Source organism: Leptonychotes weddellii, chromosome 7, assembly GCF_054177405.1.
Source record: "Leptonychotes weddellii isolate Sample4059 chromosome 7, ASM5417740v2, whole genome shotgun sequence".
Classification (NCBI taxonomy): Eukaryota; Metazoa; Chordata; class Mammalia; order Carnivora; family Phocidae; genus Leptonychotes; species Leptonychotes weddellii.
In genome coordinates, this window is record NC_138375.1 from 106,232,543 (window position 1) to 106,256,046 (window position 23,504).

The 23,504-nt window shown below is 44.2% G+C and overlaps 1 protein-coding gene across 5 annotated transcripts in view; it reads right to left on the minus strand.

Moving 5' to 3' along the window:
- SH3RF2 (SH3 domain containing ring finger 2) overlaps positions 1 to 23,504 on the minus strand; it is a 116,500-nt gene that overhangs the window by 42,723 nt on the left and 50,273 nt on the right. For all 5 annotated transcript variants that reach the window (XM_081826901.1, XM_081826904.1, XM_081826903.1 and 2 more), the window contains one exon: positions 22,976 to 23,299. In XM_081826901.1, coding sequence (XP_081683027.1) covers positions 22,976 to 23,299 — 324 coding nt within the window. The remainder of the gene's footprint in view (positions 1 to 22,975; positions 23,300 to 23,504) is intronic.

Genomic DNA, 23,504 nt, shown 5'->3' on the forward strand with positions numbered 1-23,504 from the left:
CTGAGTACTAATGAGCTTGAGTTTCTTTTCAAACGTGTATGGGCCATTCTTGTGTCTTGTATGAAATGCCTGTTCATGTCCTTTGTCTATTTTTTCTCCTCAGGTTATTTATTATTTTCTTAAGTTATGGAGTTCTAATATTTTGGAGATGAATTCTTTGTAACTTGTATTTTTACTCTGTGGTGTCTTTTGATAAACTGAAGTTCTTACTTTTAATAGTGTCAAATTTACAATATATTCCCTTGTGGTTTATACTTTTAAAAAATCTTGAATATGATTTTTTTTATCCCAAGGTCCTAAAGATGTACTTCTCTATAGTCTTCTAAAAGTTTTAGTTTTCCTTTTCACATTTAAGTCTTTAATCCACCCGGAATTGATTTTTGACAAGGGAGGAATCCAATTTCAATTTTTTTCCCAAGGATACCCAATTAGCCCAATGCCATAGTTCATCCTTCCCTTCTGATCTGCAAAGCCTGCTCTGCCATAAATCAAGTCTCCATGCTATGTCTTTTTCTGGGCTCTCCAGTATGTTCAATTGGTTTAATAGGATGCCTATGTTAAATCCATGCTATCTTAATTACTACAGCTTTGAAATAAAATTTGGTATCTGATAGGGTAGGTCCTCACCCCAACCAGATTCCATCTTCTTCTTTAGAACTATCTTGGCTATTATCTTTTCTTCCATTAGAATTTTAGAATCACCTTTTGAGTTCCAAACAACCTACTGGGATTTGAATTTATAGATAAATCTAAGGGGAATCATCTTTAAGATTATTGAATCTTCCTATTCAAAAGTATGGCAAAATTCTTCATTTATTTTAGGTCTAATGTCTTTCAATAAAATATTATAAATTGTTTCCAAAAAGGGCTTGCATCTCTTTTGTTGGATTTATTCCTAGAGATTTAAACAATTTAGTTGCTGTTATAAATGGTATCTTTTTTTTTTTTTAAGATTCTATTTATTTGAGAGAGAGAGAGAGAAAGAGAGAGGGAAGAGCAGGGAGGGAGGGACGAGTAGACTCCTCACTGAGCAGGGAGCCCGACAAAGGGCTCAATCCCACCACCCTCAGATCATGACCTGAGCAGATCAATAGTTGGATGCTTAACCGACTGAGCCACCCAAGCGCCCATGTAAGTGATATCTTTTTAAGAAAATATTTTCTATTTGTTTTCTTTTTAGAGTACAGAAATGTAATTAACTTTTTTGTATTGATTTGTAACCAGGACTGTTGCTAAAGTCATATTTATTCCTAATACATTTTTTTCAGATTCTTCTGAGTTTTCTGTATAGACAATATTGTCCACAAATAATGACAGCTACATTTCTTCCTTTCAAATACTTAACCTTTTACTTCTTTTTTTTTTGCCTTACTATACTAGCCAGGTACTCTGGGAGGGACAGTGTTGAGCACAGCATATTGGGCATTCATTCTGTTCTTTTTCTAAGCTTAAGGGGAATGCCTTTAACAGTGAACCATTAGGTATGATGTTTGCTGTAGGTTTTTATAAATTAAATTTATCAAGTTAAGGAAGTTCCCATTTATTCCTAGTTTGCTAAGATTTTAAAAATATATGTATAAGGAATGGATATAGAATTTTTTCAAACTTTTTTTTTCTATAGGTATAAAAAAGGTCACATGGTTTTTCTCCTTTAATCTGTTAATGTGATAAATTACATCAATTAATTTTGGAAGGTTAAATCAACCTTTCAATCTTAAGAAAAACCTACATTAATCATGACATTTCCTATTTTTGTATGTTCCTGGGTTCGGTTTGCTAATACACACTTGAGGGTTTTGCATCTATGTTTAAGAGTGAGGTAGAGTTCAGATTTTCCTTTCTTACGTTGTTTTCTGGTTTTGATATTAAGGATATATTAGCTCATGAAATGAGTTGGGGGATGTCTTCTTTTCTTTCTTTCTTTAGAAAAGCTTGCAAAGGGTGAAAGAATTCACCTGTAAACCTGTCAGGATCTGGGTTTTCTTTGTGGGAAGAGTTAAAAAAAAAAGATTTATTTATTTACTTATGAGAGAGAGAGAGAAAGAGAGAGAGAGAGCATGCAAGGATGGAGGGACAGAGGGAGAGAGAGAGAGAGAATCTCAAGCAGACTCTTTGCTGAGCTTGGAGCCCAATGTGGGGCTGGATCCCAGGACCCTGAGATAATGACCTGAGCTGAAACCAAGAGTCAGATGCTTAACCAACTGGGCCACCAGTGGGAAGATTTTAAATTTCTTTAATGTTGTAATACTATTCTAAAGGGTTGCCAACAGCTGTTTACCAGATGTAAAATGTTTTTCATTAATCCTGTTTGCTGAAGATACATTCCTGGTTAATTTATTTTCTTGATGGCTTCTGTTGGGAGAAAAGATGATGCTTGGAATATCTGCATAGACGCTTGGAAATTCAGGCAACATGGATCCCCATAATGTCAGTTCAAGGCCTTAGAGTCTCCAGAGTCCCACTCCTTTAGTCAAGAACAGCCCTATCTATGTAACAGTCACTGACTGTGTGGATTTCTGTAACTCCATGAGACTCTATGCAGCCATGGCTAAGAGGATGAACTTGTGGGCTGTCTGAAGTGAGTTTGAATTCTGGCACTATGACCTATTGGCTGTGTGAAGCTTAGATTTAAATATTCTGAGTCATAGTTTCCTCATCTCTAAAAGGGGGTAGTAGACAGTCATAGCGACCTCCTAGAATTTTTGTGAGAATTCAATCAGAACATGCATGCAAAGTACTTCGCACAATGTCTGGCTGATACGAAGTACCCAGTAAATCCTCACCATTGTAACTATGATGAGATGGGAGACATACAGGACAGATTTATGAGAAGAGGATGGTGACAGGCCTATCTCACTGGGATGGATTTAAGAAGGAAATATTCATTTTCTAGGACACAAGGGCCCCCACAATAGTCCAGATTCCCTTTGAGGAAGACTCAGTGATGGGAGACTGACCGTGTGTTTGGGACAGGAATTCAGGAGTCTCTTTCCTGACACTGGATTGGGCTAATCTCATGCACCCAAAGGATTCCAGAAAAGGGTAAGGTCTAGCATCTCTCTTTAGCTATGCTCTGCATTGGCTTCTTGGGACAAAGATGAAAATGCAACCCATGCCTCAAACCACAAAGACAAAAATCCTCTTCTTTAAGCTGGGTCCTTTGGTTGGGCACAGTGACCCTGTCCCCACCACTCCCCCTTCCACTTTCTACCTCATGCTTTCCTGAGCCTAGCAGCCTGCTGCCTTGCAGGCAGGTTTTAGCACCAAAGCAGAGTCTGATGGGGTGCATACTATTAGGGCTTGTTCAAAGGCCAGGGTATACCCAAACCTTAATTATAACCCTTGCCCTCCTAGTCCTAACAGTCTACTTAAGAAGTAACTGCATGGCAATAATTATAATTAAATCCTCTCACTGGGCTTCATTAAAGGCCATAAAAATTTAAACAAGCAAAGTTCCTCTTAAATTTGCTGGGGGTCCTCTCATGGCACTTATTCAAAGAAGATGCTTGTTATGCATCTACTAAGGACCAAGTGCCGAGCTAGGTCTTAAGGATTGATGACAAAGGCCAGGGCTCACCAGGATGGTGCAGACGGTATGTATAAGAAATCTGTCTGTCCTACACCAGGGTCCTGCCCTCACATTTGCCAGACAAGAGCATCCCACAGAAGAGCAGTCTCTGAATATTTAGAAATTTAGAAATACTCCACTCACTTCTGATAGACTACATGTAGTTCTTAGAAAGTGGCTTTCTATGGTGAAGAGAGAAGGGCTTACAGTTCTTTCCTGAGCTAAGGAAAATGGGCCCACAGGGACAGTTGGATGGGGAGAGTAGCAGACCAAAAGCAGTCAGGAGACAAGATAGCATAATTGTGAGGAACTCTGGGTCTGCATTCAGATTTTCCCAGGTATGGCTCCCCACTTTGTTACTCTTTCATGGAGTAACCCTGGGCAAGCTATTGAACCTGCCCTCTCCTAAATTCCTTCATCTAGTTTAGGTGAGGTTTGGTAGCTTTTTCTCTAAGGACTTGGCAATTTTTATGGGTCTGACTTTGGGGGAGAGAGCTGGAGAGGCAAACTGAAGTAGGACTGAGAATTAATTTTAGAAATCCCTTCTAAAGAATTTAGTGAGTCCAGAAATCAATGGACAATGTCAAATTCACTTGGCATCTTCCAAAAGTTCACTTCTTGCCATGTGTTTGTTGTCTCTTAACATTTTTTAACTTTCTCAAAGGATATCACTGCAACCACGATGGACATTTTCATTTTTTAGAAAGTCTTTTAATTTTAGAATTAGGAATTTAGAAAATAAATAAATAAATATATCTTTATTTATTTGAGAGAGAGAGCACGCTTGCTTGCAAGTGGGGGCAGGGGCAGAAGGAGAGGGAGAGAGAGAGAGAATCTCAAGCAGACTCCCCGCTGAGCACAGAGCTAGACATGGGGCTCAATTGTATGATCCTGAGATCATGACCTGAGCTGACATCAAGAGTCAGAGGCTTAACCAGCTGAGCCACCCAGCTGCCCCTCAATGGACAGTTTTAAAAAGAGCAAAAAGATAATTGCACACTGCTCCACCACATTATCAAAGCAGTTGTCTTTGTTCCCTTTGAGTAAGTAAATCCCCTCAATAAATGAAGGATTTATGATCTTAGAAAGTGTAGGATCTGGAACCCTCATAGACTGATAGCTTTTTTTGGTGGCAAGTCTGCCTTTCTCTTCTGCATTGCTATCATAGGAGACACCTGGGAAAACACCCCGTGCAGAGACTAAGCCCTCTGATGTGGTTGGTCATGTAACAATTTTTCCTTCTCATGGGATTGATAGGATGTGGCTACAAAGTCCTTTCTAAAGACAGGCTCAGGGATGTACAATGAGTGAAAAGGACTTGTGACATTTCCCAAGCCAGTGCTTCAAGCCCCTTTCTGGATAGCATGCTTGTTGTCTTTGTGATTCTGCAGAAGAGAGAAGCTTCTTCTCTTGTCTCAAATTAGATTTAAATAGTTTTGATTGGCTGCCACTGCAGACCACCCTCCCCTCCCAGAGAGCCACGCCTGTGGTACTCAGGAGGCTGAAGGCCCTTTGAGCGAGCACTCTGCTATCTTCTCCCTTTGCTCAGTGAACCACTCATGCCCAGGGCCCCAGGCTGTTTGTACAGTTGATGCATCTCAGCTTCCAGGGCACTGCATTTTACAGCAAACAGAGAGTAAAGCCTATCCAGGTGTCATGATACCTGCTAAAAAGGGATGAAGACACAGACTTGCATTCAGGACGGGATCCCTAATTTTGGTCTGTCCTTAGAACAACTGTGAAAGTATTATTTGTATCCCCAGGCTTTAGAACAATACCTCAGCACTCAATGAAGAAGGCTGGTGTCTAAACCCTTTGGGGCAGCTGTGAAGAAACTTCTTCCAGTTCTCTCTTCTGTTGGTGTTAAGAATTTGCTAACACCAAACAATCAAGGTATATTTTTGGGAGAAGTTTTCCTTCTTGTTTTTTACCTTCCCTAGACGTTCCCTAACTCAGCCTCTTTTCCCAACAATGGTTTTCCACAAAGGGTGGGTGTCATTTCTCTCAAAAGAAGGCTATGTGCCATGCCCGTGGGTTTTGACTAGCAGACCTCCATTCACATTTGGAGAGCAATGATTTGGGAATGTGTGATGCCTTCCACTCAGCAAGGGTACTGAGTGTTCTGATCCCTAGGTGAGGCAACGTGAGCGTGAGGTCGAAAAGAAGGCACAGTCCCTGCCCTTAAAGGGTGTATAATCTCACTGAGATAAAATGGGGAATACCCGAACAGATTTGGGAAATCACGTAGCCACGAAGGCTAGTACTTACAGGATGCTTGCTGGGGGCCCCCCATTCCTGAGCACTCTGTCATCGCATATAATCCTCCCAACACACCAAAGGGCTAAATTCTATTACTATCATTGCCATTCCCACTTTACAGATGAGAAAGTCAAGGCAAAAATGTATTAAAGTCATTTTCCCAAGGCCATAGAGCCCACAAGTAGGCTGAGCTGGGATTCAAAACTAAAAATCCTGACGTTAGGGGCGCCTGGCTGGCTCAGTTGGAAAAGCATGTGACTCTTGATCTCCGGGTTGTAAGTTCAAGCCCCATGCTGGGTGTAGAGATTACTTAAATAAATAAACCTAAAAAAATAAAAGTAAAATAAAGTAAAAATCCCGACTTGATAGCTGGCGCTCTTAGAGCTCCCTTTGGTATGCGAAGCTGTGTGTGTATTTTGGAGGCTGGACCAAGTGACACTGGCGGGGAAGGCGGGAGGGTTCTCAGGGTGCAGGAGTCAGGGAGGGCTGGAACCCACCCACAAGCCCTCGTTAGCTCCCTGTACCTCAGCTGCCAGGCCGAGCCAGGAAGGGTTTGTGCGGTTTCCCGGAACTCTGCAGAGATGTCTGAGAAGCCATTTCCCAGCCATGGAGGTTCTAGGCCATACGTTTACGGCTTTCCTGAGAAGCAGGCAGCAGGATGCCAGGCTGGGCTCTGGCTCTAACAGGAGAGGACTGACCACATTGGGATAGTCACACATGACGCTCAGAGGGCCACTGGCCAAAACAAAGATGTTACCACACCCAATGTCACTTTACCCCATCACAGGCCGAATAAAATGGCTGTCCCTTATGTAATAATCACACTTTTTTTTTTTTTTAAAGTGCTGTGGCCAGGGGACTCAGGTTCATACTAACTGTGTGAAATCTTGAACAATCTGAAGGCCCCTCCCCTTGGCTTTAGAACCCTAGTATGTGGGAGCTGGAAAGGACCCTGAAGATAATTTCCTTTCATTGCCTGAGCCTCAGAGAGAGGAAATGGTGTGCTGAAGGTCCCATGTGCCAGGTGGTAGGAGAGTTGGGTCAGGCCCACCACTGGGAGAGGGAATCATGTCCCGGTAGCTGGTTCAAGTGGTTGGTTTACTTGTTTTCCAGACAGTGTTTCACTCATTTTCAACAAATCTTTATTGAGATTTCCATGTGCCTGTCTCTGTCCTCATGGAGCTTACCTCCTAGTGAGGGAGCAGGTGAAACCACAAAAACACACCAAACCAAAAGCGAGAAAACAAAGTATGTACTATAGAGGAAACAGAGTAACTGCAGGGACCTGCTTTAGATAGGGTGCGTTCGAGTCCACGTTTTCCTCCCTGGCTAGGATGACCTTGGGCATGAATTTCACCCCAAACCAACATGTTGCCCATCCCTTGCACCCGGAATTGTGCCTTTGGGGTAGGTCCTGTTCACCTGTAGCACATGGAAGAGATGGGGCTGAGGATGCATCAGCTGAAGGTGTATTTTTTTCCATATATGGGAGGGAAGCCACAGTCTCAGAGGCATGGCTGTCTGGCTCCAAGCCCAAGGGTGCAGGTGCTCAGATACTAAAGCACTAAAGGATGGGCACACCCTCAGCAAGGGAGGGCATCGATGAAGTTCAAAATCCCATGGCTGGCAGGGCATGAACAAGCAAGGCAAAGTGACGAGATCAGCAGAACTTGGCAGTGACGCCCTGTATCCTCCTTATGTGGCATTTGTGAAACCCCGTAGCCGCACTCACTCACTCACTCATAGATCCCACCTTCTTACATTCACTTATATTCTTATTTCTTTGTTTAAGCTCTCATTTTTATAAAAATTCCCTCAGTCATACACTCATTTATGTCTTCTTTCAACCAGCCCCTCAAGCTCTTAATCATTCATTAATTCATACATTTATTCAGTCTCTTGTTTAGGCTTATTGACTCACACACATTGGCACACATACATTTGCTGGGTTTCACTCGCTTCTTCACTCACACATTCTACTAACATTTACCAAACACATCTCGTGTCAAGCTCACCTGGGCTTACCCTGGAGGGGTCAGAGGGCATCAGTTACCCTGTCCTTATGGAGTTACTGGCCATAAGGCAGCTTTTAGGTAAATCCCAAAATGAGGTGTGAAATGACAGATGTGTGCCTGGAGGCACAGATCAGTTATTGTGGGGGTTCAGGTGGTGCCCTCTTAGGCATCTGGGGACCCTTCTTCCCTGCAGTGCCAGAGGTGACCAGATACATATGGTCTCACAAAGGCATTAAGGACCTCAGAAGTTGCTAGACCAGTGGGTATTTGCATTTTAGAGGAGGAGAGAGGGAGCAATGTTTTAGCCCAGGGGTCGGTAAACATTCTCTGGTAAAGGGTCAGATAGTAAATACTTTAGGCTTTGTGGGTCTCTGTCACAGCTACTCAATGCGGCCACAGATAAAACATAAAGAGCATGGCTGTGCGCCAACAAACCTTTAGTTTGGGACACTGAAAATGGAATTTCATAGAATTTTTACATGTCATGGAGTATTATTCTTCTTTTGATTTCCCCCCATTTAAAACTATAAATACTGGGGCACCTGCCTGGCTCAGTCGGTGGAGCATGTGACTCTTGATCTTAGGGTTGTGGGTTTGAGCCCCACGTTGGGTATAGAGATTACTTAAAAAATAAAATCTTAACAAAAAAATAACACTGTAAATACCATTCTTAGATTATGGGCCGTACAAAACCAGGCTATGGGCTGCATTTGGACTGTGGGCTGCAGTTTGCCGATCTCAGTTTAGCTCAAAGAATGAATGAACCATGGCTAGGTGCCAGGTGGTGGAAACAGTTTGGGGTGGATAGTCCTTCTCCCCATGGCGGCATTCTCTCCTCACGTAGAGTGATGAAAGCCCAGCAAGCATGTCATGCCAGGCAGAGGGAATGTGACTTTGAAAGGCAGTCTCCGACCTCATTAATGTTCCTGCGCACTTGAAACTGACGGAGGAGAATGACTGAACCAATGGGCTCTCTCCCTGACCCAGTATGTGCTAGTTCACATGTTTAGGGGTTGCCTCCCAGTGCTTGCCAGGACTTGGCACATAAGAGGGACTCAGTAAATCTTTGTGGCAGGCACACCATGCTTGTGAACAGGACCACAAAGGCAGTGAGCCTTCTGTAATCTGTGCCAGCTCAGGTCAAGGCAGAGGTGGTGGGGAAAGGCCTAAGAGCAGAGTTAGGGAGCCTGATCTGAGCCTAGCTGGTTGGGAATGATTGGTTCAAGTTTCTGACTCTGCCCTCTGTGTCCTCAGGGTTGCCCCAGACTCAGCCGTGAGAAAGCACATCTTCCCTAGCTGAAGTGTCTGGAAACAGACAAACTGGTGTTTGCAATATTCTTTGCATATGTAAGCAGGTTTCATTATGCATCTAGTTGTGCAATTTACCACCAGGGCTTGATTGTTTTGGACTGGGAAGAGAGGATGAAGGATGGATATTGTATCTCCCAAATTTTATGCTTTGAAATATTATAAACATTTTTTTCTCTAAAAGAAAATGGCCTATTTCCTTGTAAGTTTCCCTTTTCTTTTTTGAGAACACTGTTCCTCATCAAAAATAAAATTCATGAAGCATTAACAAAGGGTTTCAATAGGGGCCCATATCTTGCTTTTCCATGGGAATCATCTAAGAACATGCCCCTTCTGTAGAAATCCTCATCTGTGAAGAAGACTTGTTTGTCAGCATGAGCTGAAAGGATATAGCACAGTTGCTTATTTGCTGAATAAACCCAGATGTACCCCTAGCCTAGTGTAGTCCCCAGATCATGCCAGAGAGGAAGATACAGAATCACTGAATCTTGGATTATGGGCCTGTACGTGATGGCAAACGCATGGCATTTCCTATTCCTGGGTCCATAACAGATACTGCTAGTCAATCCCATCCTTCTTCCCAACTGAGCCTGGTTCCTGCCCCAGAATCACTCCTAAATTAAGTCAGCATGTGAGAAGTCCCACTCTAGTGGCTTGGGTGGGCAAAGAGCAGGGGCTTGGAGGAGAGTCAGACCCAGGTTCTGACCCAACCCTGAAATGTAATTGCTGAGGAACGTTGAATTAGTTCCTTAGCCTCTCTGAGCCTCAGTTCTTCCACTGAAAATGGAAATAATAACATCTCTTCACAATATCCAGAGGCCAAGATGTATGTAAGACCCTGGCACCGGGTCTCGCACATGCTACCCGCGCCATAAAATCAGCTTCTTTCCTTTTCCGTTGAGCAGTGTGGCCAGGGGACCTGTTCCAGCAATCTACGCGATATACAGGTCCCTCCCATTGCTCCAGCCGGGACACCTTAATCTCTGTTTGCACATTCCAGTGACAGCACTGGCACATCTACCCGTCCCCCGTTTGGGAAGTTCCAGGTTTCTCCAAGGCCCTTATACCGTTGGCCTGGGTTTGGAAAGAGGGGTCTGCTGTGGCGACCCAGAGGGGCATTTACCTCGCACACGTCCGATGTTAGCTGCCATTTATTGTGCACTGACTCTGTTCCAGGCCCTGGCTATGTCCTTTACCTCACTTATTACCAGCTAGGGCTGATCTCAACCCTGGGAGCCATTTGACAATGTCTGGAAACGTTTTTCGTGCCACAGCTGAGTGGTGAGTGCTGCCGGCATCCAGTGGGCAGAGACCAGGGATGCTGCCCAGCCCCGACAGTGCGCAGGTTCCCTCCCACAACGAGGAATTACCTGGCCCAAAATGTCCACCGTGCTGGGGCCGAGCTCTCCTGTCTGTGAATATCTCACTCAGGGCTCTAACACGTCTATGTGGAAGGCGCTATCCGTTTTACCACTTTAAGACGCAGAAACTTGAGCCCTTGCATTGTTGAGCCACATGGCCAAGGTCACTGTGCCCTTAAGGGATATCATCGCCCCACATGTCGCTCTCTGCTGTCCTCCTCGTGTCCGACTGTTGCCCTGCACACCTCGCCTTCTCTTGCCCTTCTATGGTATGCTGCTGGTTCTGTGAGGGGAGAGCGCGCGAGGGAGCGTGCCTGCACATGAGTCGCGGCCCTGCTGGCCTCGGCCACCAATTACCCCTGCGTCTGGCTCCCAGAGCTGAAGAGTTTGGGCTCAGATGTCCGAGGTGCAAGCCCGGCTGCTCCCTCTTTCAGCTGGGCAGAGCTGGGCCCCCGGAGTGGCTCACCTGCCAGGATTAATTGGGCGAAGTGATGATGTCAAGTTTAACTTCTCGCTGGAGAAATGCTGACTCGAGGAAGCAAGCGGAGCAGCAGGGCTCATTACTGAACCTGCTGTGGTCACCAGAAACCAGCGAGGCCTCTCCCCAGAGGACCTCGGGGAGCTCGGGCCGGGCAGGGAGCCGAGGAGGACAGGTGTGGCCGCGCACCGGGAGTGCTGGCATTTGCCGCCTGACTTCTGGAGAAAGGGAACTGGGCTGCGGGGGCGGAGGTGAGGTGCTTCTGGGGCCTTGTTTCACCTGTTTGTTTTTTGGTGAGCTCCACGCCCACTGCGGGGCTTGGACTCACGACCCCGAGATCAAGGGTCACACACTCTGCTGACGGAGCTGGCCAGGTGCCCCGCTTCACCTGCTTCTTTAACCTGGCTGCCTCTGTTATCCTTCAGTCTCGCCCTGAAGATCACTTCGCCTGACCTCGCAGATGAGGTGGGCCCTCCCTGACAAACTCCCTTCATTCCCCATCCGTAACTCACAGCACTTCACACGCTCGCAGTCTTGTAATCAAGTATGCATCGTACTCGGTTTCCCACTGGTCTTCCCCGCTAGCCTGCAGGTTCGTTAAGAATAGGGACCATGTCTGTCTCGTCCACCATATCGTGTGTGCCTGGTGCTTGGGAGGCACCCAGAAATTCTTTGTTGGCTGCTTCATTGATGGGCTGTGAGCAGCTTGGGCAACTACCCAGGTGAGGATGGGGCTCACAGAAAAAGCTGAAAGGTACATGCAGAAGATGGTGGACAGACAGCCCTGCCTCAGTCTCCACCCTGGTCTCTTGTCCAAAGCCTTTCTTCCTGGAGTCATTTTTGGTTTCCCTCCCATGGGTTCCCCTTGGGATTACAGGGTCTGAGCTGAGCATGTACAACTGCCCCAGGGGCCCCCTAGATATAAACCAAAAGTCAGTCCCTTCTCTTCTTCTGAAATTGTCACTGCTTATCAAGGGAGCAGAGGGGCTTTTGGAAGCCTCTGTGCTGCGAGGCAGGCTCCAACAGATCATCCTCTGAAGTATGTGGCTCGTGAATGTCATTCTCAGCGAGGCCCGGGGATGGGGGATGGTTACAGCTTCCTGACTTGACCCAGCATTAATAACAGAGGGAACGTTTATTGAGCTATTTACCACTGCCAAACCCTGGCCAGTATGTCATATATATGTACTGCCTTGTTTTATCCTCATAGCAATCTTATGGGGTTAGAAAAAAATTACCATGAGTTCCATTTCACGGCTGGAACAACTGAGGCCCAGAGAGATTATGTAACTTGCCCAATGTTCTACTGCTCAGTAAGAGGCAGAGTGAGAGTTTCATCCCGGATCTGGCAGTCCCCAAAGCCCACATTTTCTCACTATAGTGCCTGGGCTGAGAAACATTGCTAGAAAGCTCTGCCTCAGAGAAGTCTACCTGACACCTGCTGGGGCTGAGAAAGCTTTGTAGTAGGCAGAAAGGACGCAGGTCTCTTGTGTGATGGTGTGCTTGAGCACAAGGAGGGATCACAACAATGACCATCATGAACTAAATAGAGGAACAGGTTTTCATGGCGTTACCTAGCTTCCAAATGCGCTCTTAACGAATTAAGCAACATAATACTCTGCCAGATGAGTTTTGTTCTTTCACCTAGAAAACGAGGAAGCTGGGATCTGGAGAGGCAAAATGCCTCACCCAAGGCCATGCAGCTGATGTGTAGGAGCACTCAGATCAGATTCTCTGTGGCCTAACTGGGCCGTGATGGCACGTCCAGTGATGATGGCACCTTTCTAATGCTAATAATGGCTACCGCCACCTGGGACTGTAGGACCCAAGGATGAGACATTAAATGATATATGATTCTGTCCTAATTCTGTCATAAACGGCAATTATTTCACTTAAGTGTTTTTGGAAGACCTTGAGTCTGTCATAGAAGTACCTTTTTTCTGCCAGTTTTCTTATGTATAAAATAAGACAAGATCACCCCCATATCTGCTAGTAGTTGTGAAAAATACACCTTAGGAAATTCAGCTCAGGAGGGACATCTAGATTTTTGAAGATGTTTGGCTCATTGCCTGCTTTAAGTCAGGGGTTCTCCTCAGTCACACAAATGATGCTATAGTCTCAAAGGTCTGCTTGGAGGAAAGAAGGTAGTTGCAATGACTCTGCATGGAAGGACCCACCCATTTTGCAGATGAGGACACCACGGCTCAATGGGGTATGGTACTCAGTTCAATGTCACTTAGGTATTAGATGGCAAAGCTATGGCATGAAGCTTTGCCTGACTCAAAGCCTTTTTGTTTATACTAAGCTGCCTTCCTCTATAGGGAAGAATAAAAACCAAACCCAAACCCAACAGTAATAGGTTCCATAGGCTCCTTCAGTATTCATTATATTCACATACTCATTTTCTCACAGTCTATGTGATGGGAGAGACTTCTCCTTGGAACTCATGAAATCCTTCATGTTCTGATTTATGTTCTGTTCCTCTTCTGGACCCAGGAGTATATACTCAAGTATATGAACCCAAGTTTGAGAAAATAAAGTCAACACTCATTCCCACATTAATCCTTTCTTTTCCAGGCTGAACAGACCTAGGTCTTTTCTCCTGGTCTTAGCCCAGGGGTGGGAAGCAGACCTCAAGAGGGGCGGGAGGGTGAGCACGCCGCTGAAGAGACCCGGATGCTGAGGCTGGCCAGAGAATGTGATAAGGATATAAACAGGAAGACTGGCACAGGCAGGCACGGGGAGATTAGCCCAGCTGGCAGCAGCCAGTGGAAAAGGGTCGTAGCAGTTCAGTGATGGCAAGCACGTCAAGAGAGAAGGTGGTGAGAAACGAGTCTTATCTTTGAGCTAGGGCAATGCCCAGGAACAAACAAGGAAGAGAAAGAGAGAAAAACAGAGAGACAGAGACAGAGGGATATAGTGGTGGAGGCGGGAACTTCGGATTGCTCAATATATGCTGAGCACCTACGATATACAGGTTTGGAAATCTGTGAAATAATGTAGGTATGACTCACAGTATAGCATCTTACACATAATCAGCCCTCAGAAAGTAGTAGTCAGTCTTGTAGAAGAATTGCAGCTTACAACAATTTAGGAAGAATGATAGATTTGGAATGTCACCATTTGCAACCCCAAATGAATGTTCATGAATGGCACCCCAAACCATTAGGTGAAATGCTGATGGGGAATTGATTTTAATGCAAAATGAGAGACATTCTTTTTTCATGTAAAAGAATGAATTTGGATCCTCACAACATATACAAAAATTAACTCCAAGTGCATCATACCTAAATGTAAAACTAGAAAACTCTTAGATGAAAATGTAGGGTAAATCCTGGTGAACTTGGATTAGGAATGGATTCTTAGATATGACACCAAAAGTACAAGCAACGAAGGAAAGAATAGATGAATTGGACATCATTGTTAATTAAAACTTTTGTGCTTCAAAGGACACCCCCGGGAACATGAAAAAGCAACCAAAGAATAGGAAATAAATTGTGCAAATCATATATCTGATAAGGGACATGCACCTGGCATATATGTACATAAGTACAGAATTCTTAAACTCAGTAATAAGATAAATGACCCAATTAAAAGATACAGCAAAGAATATGAATAGACAGTTCTCTAAAGAATATACGTATCCATTAAACACACAGACAGATGCTTAGCCATCAAGGAAAGGCAAATCAAAACCACAATGGATACCACTTCATACCCACTAAGATGGCTATAATAAAAAAGACAGATAATAAAATAAGTGTTGGTGAAGATGTAGAGAAACTGGAACCCTCATAAGCTATTGGTGAGAATATAAAATGGTGCAATCATTTGGGAAAAGAGTTGGCAGTTCCTCAAACAGTTAGACATAAAGTTACCATATGATCTAGTAATTCCACTCCTAGTTATATAACCATATGAAAACATGTGCCCACACAAAAACCTGTACACAAATGTTCACAGCAGGATTATTTATAATACTGAAAAGCGAAAAAACCCCAGATGTCCATCAACTGATGAATGGATAAACAAAATGTGGTATATCCACAGAATATTCAACACAATGGAATGTTATCAACCATAAAAAGGAATGAACTATTGACACCTGCTACAACAGATGAGCTTTGAAACATAATGCCAAGTGAAAGGAGCTAGCCACAACCAACCAGATACTGTGTGATTCTGCTTATATAAAACGAACAGAACAGGCAAACCTATAGAGACAGAAAGTAAATGGGCGTTGCCTCGGGCTGAGTTGGGGGGTGGAGGGAAATGGGGGGTAAGGGGGTGATGGCTAAGAGGTGTGGGGTTTCTTTTTGGAATACAGAAAATGTTTTATGGTAATGGGTGCACAACTCTATGAATATATTATTAAAAGCCAAGGAATTGTGCACTTAAACAAGACAAAAACCGAAAAAAGAAGTACTTAGCGCTGTGAGGTATTCTTGCCAAAGTCAAGCCTGAAGCTGATTAAGCCTCTAGACCTAAATACCAGTTTACAGAAAGCACAGGAGAGAGGAATGTGTTAAACACTGCTGTGAAGATGCAACTGGCAATACCCAGAATGCAAAAATCCAACAAGACAAACTACCTGGCTTCGTCAACACATGCATGGCTAAGGACAAAACAAGGAGAGAGAGGGAACTTGGAATAAAAGAAATCTAAGAGACGTATCAACCCTATACAAAGTGTTTACCTCATTTGGATGCCATATAAACAAATCAACTGTAAAAAAAATTTATAAGGCAAATATGGACATTTGAACACTGGCTGAATATTTAATGTTTTTAAGAAATCACTGCCCATACATGATGTAATGAGCACTGGGTATTATATAAGACTGATGAATCACTGAACTCCTCTGAAACTAATAATACATTATATGTTAATTAGTTGAATTTAAATAAAAAAAAAGAAACACTGCCCATTTTCTAATGTGTGATAATGGTATCCTGGTGATGTTAAACTCTTAGAAAAAAATACTAAAATTTGTAAAGAGATACAGAGATACGTGTGGATGAAATGATAGGATGTCTAAGCTCTGCTTCAAAATAACCCAGTTGGGGAGCAGGTTCATGAGTGGGGCTGTAACTGAAGTCCGACTGGCCCGTGAGGGGATAATCACTGATACTTGGTGTTGTGTACATGAGGGTTCATTATACTCTTCTTTCTACTTTTACATATGTTTAAAATTTTCCATTATAAAAAGTTCAAAAACATGTACAGCATAGTGACTGAAGAGAAATCTAGCAACTGACATCTAAGAAATTTTGACTGCTAAAATATTTAATAATAACAATAATTAAAGTGCTAGCCAAGTACTTTACAAGTACTTTACGTTACCTCTTCGGATTTTCCCAACAATCTTTTGAGGTAGAGGTTACTCCTGTTCCTGATGGAACCCTAAGCTCAGAGTGGCTACTGACCCACCCCAAGTCTCACCATTGAGATGGGGAAGGGGTGTCTGGGTCCAAGGCCAGAGGGATTTCTCCTGTACAAAACACCTTCTCTCGGAGCTCGTGATAGCTCTTGACCCAGTGGGGTCTGGCAGAGTAGGGGGTGGCAGACATGCTGTGACCCTACCCTGTGTCCTTTCTTGTTGTCAGGTGTCCACCAGGGAACTCGTGCTCAGGTGTTACTGATAATTCATGAGAAGTTTAAGGGGCTGTCTCCAGCCAGGGGTACACGCTTGAAAATTTAACAAACATGTTTCAAGCACCTAGTAGGCTCCACAGAAGGCACTTTGGGGCAGATGATGATGACATGGGACAAAACGGTTTGAGCGGACAGCTAGCCACTGAATGGAGCCTTCCCACTTTTCTAGCCACAACTCTCTGGGATCACCCCAGTCAGTTCAAGAGTGCTTTGATAACTTCATTTATGAGGAGGGATTTGCTGAGTGAAAACTGGAAAGATGGAAAATTTATATTGGGAGATATTAACATAAGACTATAAGCACAGGATAAATCTATTTCTGTAAATTACCTTAGAAGGAGGGTTAGCTAGAATCTTAAGCATAAATTAGTACTGAGACTGTTTCTAAAGAAAGAAATTAACCTTTTTAAAAAAGATTTTATTTATTTATTTGACAGAGAGAGAGACAGCAAGAGAGGGAACACAAGCAGGGGGAGTGGGAGAGGGAGAAGCAGGCCTCCCGTGGAGCAGGGAGCCCGATGCAGGGCTCGATCCCAGGACCCTGGGATCATGACCTGAGCCGAAGGCAGACGCTTAACTACTGAGCCACTCAGGTGCCCCAACTTTTTTTTTTTCTTAAAGATATTATTTATTTATTTGAGAGAGAGAGAGAGATAGTGAGAGAGAAAGCATGAGCAGGGGGGAGAAGGAGAAGCAGACTCCCCGCTGAGCAGGGAGCCTGACGTGGGGCTCGATCCCAGGACCCTGGGATCATGGCCTAAGCTGAAGGCACTCAACCAACTGAGCCACCCAGGTCCCCAGGAAAAAAATTATCTTAATACTAAGTAAAAACCATCTCTCATGGCAGTCCTGAGTACCATAAAGTCAGTCTGAGAAACTCCCATGAAAGAGAGAAAGGGAAAGGATCTGGACTTATAGTTCAAGCTCATAAAAGTTACTTTATTCAGATACAGGATTCAAATATAGGATTGAAAGGAAAGTCGGCCTTACAGACTTCAGAATTCCCCAAGGTCTGTGACAGCTCATCTTCACAGGAGCCCAGGAAGGATGCTTGGACTTGTCATTATCATCCTGGGATGGGATGGAGGAGGCATGGGGGAGGGAATCATTCCTACCCTGACTTCTGTGACCTGCCATTTTCCTCTCTGTCTTATCTCTTCTGTTTTCTGGGTAATCAGAAGAAGGGATAGGGATTGGTAATTATTTTAAAAAGTCAGACGTCTCTGACTTTGTTTTTAATTCTTGAGGCAAAAAGTGTTATTAGAAATCTTTACTGGGGTTTTGGAAAGTCAGCAGTAACATAAATGAACAAAACACCATCCCCGCTCTTGAGAAGTATTCAATCTTGGTGAGCATGGTGATAAGATATATATGCGGTATTGATAGTGCAAAGAAGAATGTTATAACTCTAGTATAAACAATATGCTGTGAACACAGGGGGAGATATTAATTCTGCCGGGAGAACTGGCAAGAAGTTCCTTGAAGAAATGGTATGCATATGGGCCTTTGGTATGTGGATATGATTGTGACAGGTGAATACACCAAAAATAAATTCCAAGAGAAAGAGCCTTTAATTTAATCATCAAACATTTGTTCATTGCCCATAATAATGCAGGCACTATGCCAGGTACAAGGACAAAAAGCAGAGAGGCGGCCTAGTATATACATATTGTGCTTAAAAATGTCAAGTAAATCGGGACGCCTGGGTGGCTCAGTTGGTTAAGCAACTGCCTTCGGCTCAGGTCATGATCCTGGAGTCCCGGGATCGAGTCCTGCATCGGGCTCCCTGCTCAGTGGGGAGTCTGCCTCTCCCTCTGACCCTCCTCCCTCTCATGCTCTCTGTCTTTCATTGTCTCTCTCTCAAATAAATAAATAAAATCTAAAAAAAAAAAATGTCAAGTAAATCACTGCAACTTTTGTGTGTGCACACTTGTGTGTGTATATGTGCACGCACATGCATACATTTTCATGCGGGTGTGTGTGTGTGTGTGTGTGTGTAGTGGGTATGGGGATCTGGGAGTGCTGGAAGGGGGACTGTAGCCAGATCATGGAGGGTCTAGAATGCCTTAACTTATTTAGGGGAGCGAGCACAGGTCTGCCCTCAAATCCTGGCTCTGTTTCTCACTGTGAGACTTCAGGCAAGTTACCTAATCTTTCTGTCCCTGGGTTTTCCTAGTTGGTAAAATGGGCATACAAGCACTATCCTGAACAGTTGTGACGATAGTCAGAATGTCTGCAAATCATCATTATGGTTTCTGACTTTCAGTGGCCACTCAATAAACAGCAGGTATTACTTCTTCTGTGGTCTGTAGGGAATGACTGGCAGTTTGGGCAAGAAAAGCAGCTGAAATGGATTTGGGTTTTCAAAGAAGTTGTGATAGAGGCCATGATTGGAAGAATGGGCGGGGGTGAAGGGGTGGGTGGGGTGAGGTGTGGTGATTGAGTCTGAGCTCTGGGAGACCAGGGAGGAGGCTGAAACAACGGTCTAGGCAAGAGATGAGGACCCAAACGAAGACACTGGGATGGAATGGAATGGACAGAAGCTATAAAACTATTCAGGGGGCAAAATGAGCTTGCTGACTAACTGGATGTAAGAGGTGAGGGAAGGAGAAAACTCTGGAATGATGACAGGCTTTCTAGTTATCCAGCAGTTCCACTAACCTGGACCTGTGGTACAGGAAGGGGGCAGGCTGAAGGAGGGGGGTTGGGGGACAGGTAGTGGTGGGGGAGGGGAGGAATGGGGGGTATACTGAGGGACCAGAACCTCTTAGGAAGCCCGGTGTTAGAGAAAACAAGAATGCCTCATTGTTCTGTGAATGTGGGAGAAACGGGGCAAGCAGCCTCCACATCGTGAACAAGTGAATTTCAGAATCTCTAGGGTGGGCCTGGCAATTGTGACTTCCACTGCTGAAGGATTTTTTTTTAACTTGTGTCCCGTGCAGTTGACTTTCTCCTTCTAAGGCATCCCTTCTCAGTGCAGACCTAGAGATCATCTTCAGAACTCTCCCAAAGGCCAACTCCATGGGTTCCAGTCCTCCTGCTTAACCTCCTCCACCACAGTTTCCCAGAGAACCTACTCAGCCTCTTCAGGTCTAATCCTGAATTGTTTTCAAGTACAGTTGTATTTAGTGCAAAGTTCATCCTTGAGGTCATTTCCTGACATTCTAGCCAAATGTGTCAGGTGGTTTCCCACAGGTGAGAAGACACAACAACAACAGGAAAACAAAATTCCTTGCTCTGGCCTCTCTTTTCATACACTTCTGTGAACATAAAGCGGGTATCACTTATCATACATGGAAGATAACCCATCAGACAATATGATAAAAATGTTCAGTGTTATTCAGTTCAGAGATGGGCAATAGCTTGCCTCAAGCCCTGGCCCTCAGGCCTTGCTCTTTCCTCCTTCCAGAGGCTGATTATTAGCAAGCACCAGCACCAAACTGGGACCTTCCTAATATCATCCAGGGGCTTGGGGAAAATTGGAAAAGCAATAGCTTTCTCAGTCTATAGGTCTGTTGTTACACTCTGAGTCTCTGTCCTGCTAGAGTCAATGTGGGTACCAGCAGGCCCTTGTCCCATGTTAGGAAGCCCTAACTCCACCGCAGTCAGTCATTTTTTTGTGTCCCTGCTAGATTGGGAGTTCCTTGATGACAAGAGCTTACTCGTGGTGACTTCAGCAGCATATGCGATGGTTGGACACAGCTGATAGTTCATAAAGGAACAAAGTGATAGTAAATGAAAACCTTTAGGTGTAAAAGACTTAGGACAAATTCTTTACTGGAGAATGGGGTGGCCAGGGAAGACAGTGCTGGAGGGCCTGGGAGTCAAAAGGGAGTCTGGTGAAGAGTCTGAGAGGAGGGGGGCTACAGACATCCAAGATGAACTACACTGACATCCAATAGCGTTGCCTGATGACGTCTCTGTTGATGGCACAGTAGAGTGACAAGAGTGTATGTTCGAGAATCAGACAATTCTAGGGTTAATCCAGACTCTCACTGTTTACTAATTACATGAACTATGACCATATTATTTTGGGGGAACCTTAATTACCTTGCTGTAAAGTGGTGATAATACCTCCCCTACAAAGGCTCTTACCATCTTTTGGGATAGAGGGCAGGATTTAGAAGACCAGCAGCGAATAAAGACTTTGCTATCAGAGGATATCATCCTATCTATTTCTCTATCATCAATCATATTAGTCTCAGTAAGTGTTCAAGGTTATTGCCGCTGTTCTTGTTGTATTGGTAGTAGAATCCCCAGCACTCATTATGGTCGCTAGCATGCTGTAAGCACTCAACAGACGTTTATTGGTTGAAAGAGTTACGCTGACCTGTGTGAGCTTTCTACAGGAAACTATTCCTCCTCCAGTTTTCCCTGATTATATGTCACCACCATCTCCTAGATGTTTAAGTCAAAAGTCTTGATTCCTTGATTTGGAGTGCCTACTAGGACTAGGCACTGTGCAGGGTGGTGGGATGGGGAAGGTAAGGGAAGCTTGAAAGGATGTTAGAGAAAAAAGGAAGCCAAAGAACTTGTCATTTGCTCAATTTTTTACTTTTTTTAGATGTAGCTTATAAGTGAAGCCTTAATGTTTTTTACAACACCTGGGCAAACATGTAGAAATACTTATAATCCACAGCCATCTGAATCGAGAAAGACTATCAATACTGTGCATAGGTTCCCTGGGAATAGGATATGCAAATGCCCTACTTTGGAATTCTCACCATCTGTGAAAACTAGGAAGAAACATTATTTATTTATTTATTTTATTAAAAAATTTTTTTGGGGAGGGATACTATTTATTTTAAATCCTACTGGGATTCTCTACTCTGGTCCAGCCTCCAGGAGAGGTAAATGACTGGAAAGAAGAATTATAAAGGCACATGAAAAGTGACTCTTGGCTAAATCTTTTGGGAAACCAACTTACAGCTGAGTGAGCTTGCTTATATCCACTGAGTGTGGGCTGTACTTTCTATATCTATCTCTCTCTATAAAAAAATGGCTTCAGAAAAATTCAGTTAGTCTTTGGCTTAGTTGTAAGTCACTAGGCCCCTCATTTTAGAGAGAGAGAGAGAGAGAGAGAGAGTGTGTGTGTGTGTGTGTGTGTGGTGGAGCGAGAATTTTGGGCAAAAGCGTGTACGTACTTGTAAAAAAGCATTTGGAATGTGTGTGTAGGAAGGGAACTTTATGGTTCTTTATGTAAGGAGAGAGTACGTGGAGGGGAAGATGTATTTGTGTGTGTGTGTGAGTGTATGTTGTGCAGGTGGTGGGCTGAAGTACATGAGCAGTCAGCCTCTTAGAGATCCAGACAGTGGTGTAAGATACAAAATGTCGTAGATGGAGATTGTTTTCGTTTCAGACCAGCACACGGGTCTTTGAGAAGCCCTCGACTTTCTCCTCCTCCTTGTCTTGTTAAAGAGGGATTAGAGTCCAATTAAGTCCTTTAATCCCAAGGTAGAGATTCATGTTTTAAAACAGGATTTACAGCTTCAAAAAAAATACATCAGTGCAAGTTGAAGTTTGTCCTTTCAAGTTGCCACCTGCATGGTTCCAAAGAGTGTTTTCAACAGAATTCCCAACATGCAGTTGTTCTTAATTACTTTGCCTCAGACCTCCAGTCCTTCATCTTTCAAAGTATCCTTCAACCTAAACAGCCACATGCTGTTAGAAGTCCTTCTGCTTCTGGATTGCCACAATCGCCACTTGGCTTATCTCCCTTCAGTTGGCAGTTCAGTGTTCGGGCTTAATAATAATAGTATTAAGAGCTAGTGCTCATTGGGTGTTCAGTTCAGTGCCAGGCATTGTGCTAAGCACTTTGCGTGTATTATTTTATTTCACTTTTCACTGCAGATTATGGAGCCAGTCCTGAAAACACCTAGTAACCCAGTTTCCCTTTTTCTCTTTTCCTTCCTTTCCACATGATGCCACAGGACGGGAAAGTGAAGCTCTAATCGTGATGCCAAAACCCACTCTGGAAAGTGGGTGCCATATTTGGAGGGAAGTTCTTTAAGGGACAGGAACCATGTCATGGCTTTTGGCATGGGAAAGCAAAGTGTCTGTGAGGATCTGGCAACTTGTTTAACTCTTCTTGGCCTCAGTTTTCTCACCTGTGAAATGGGGATAACAGTAATAATACCTAACTCAAGAGGCTGTTTCAAGGACAACATGAGATCATGTGTCTACAGCTCTGACACATAATACACACGGCAGTAGTTACTATTAATGCATTATGGATGCTCAGCAAGTACCAGATATCCAATATTGCTTGTGACATGGTGTGTATGACCTGCCTAATACCAAGGTACCCTTATCCCAGTGGTCTGTTTCCTACCTGCCCCACAGAGCTGGGAGGAACATCTGCTTTCTCCATGTGCTGGGTGATCACAGAGGGGTTGCTGGAGCTGATGAGCACTGGGGTGCTGATCTCCACCATATGGCGCCCCGAGGGAGAATGGACCATCCTGTTGAGAGTGTTCAAGGCTGTTGTGATGGAGAACTGGCCAGGCCCCTTCCTCCTGGGCCCAGGGCCCCTTCGCAGGGTGGGCATGTTGGTTGCTTTGCCTTGGGAGGATGAGGGCACCAGTGACAGGCTCTTCGTGCGGGCTGACTGCCGGCCTTTGTTCTTCTCTAGAAGGTGTCTTGCAGTGAGGTTTGGCTGAAAACACAGAAGGTCCATGAGAAGCTAGTCTTCCTGATCTAGTGTGAGCAGCTAAGTCCTACCCAGGTTAGTCTGACACCAATTCAGATGCTACCATCATCTTTGGTCAAATTCCACCTTTTAGCAATACGTCCCAGCTACTTTGCTCTATCAGTATACTCTGACAACTCTCTTGCAAAGTAGGTACTGCTCTTATTCTTCA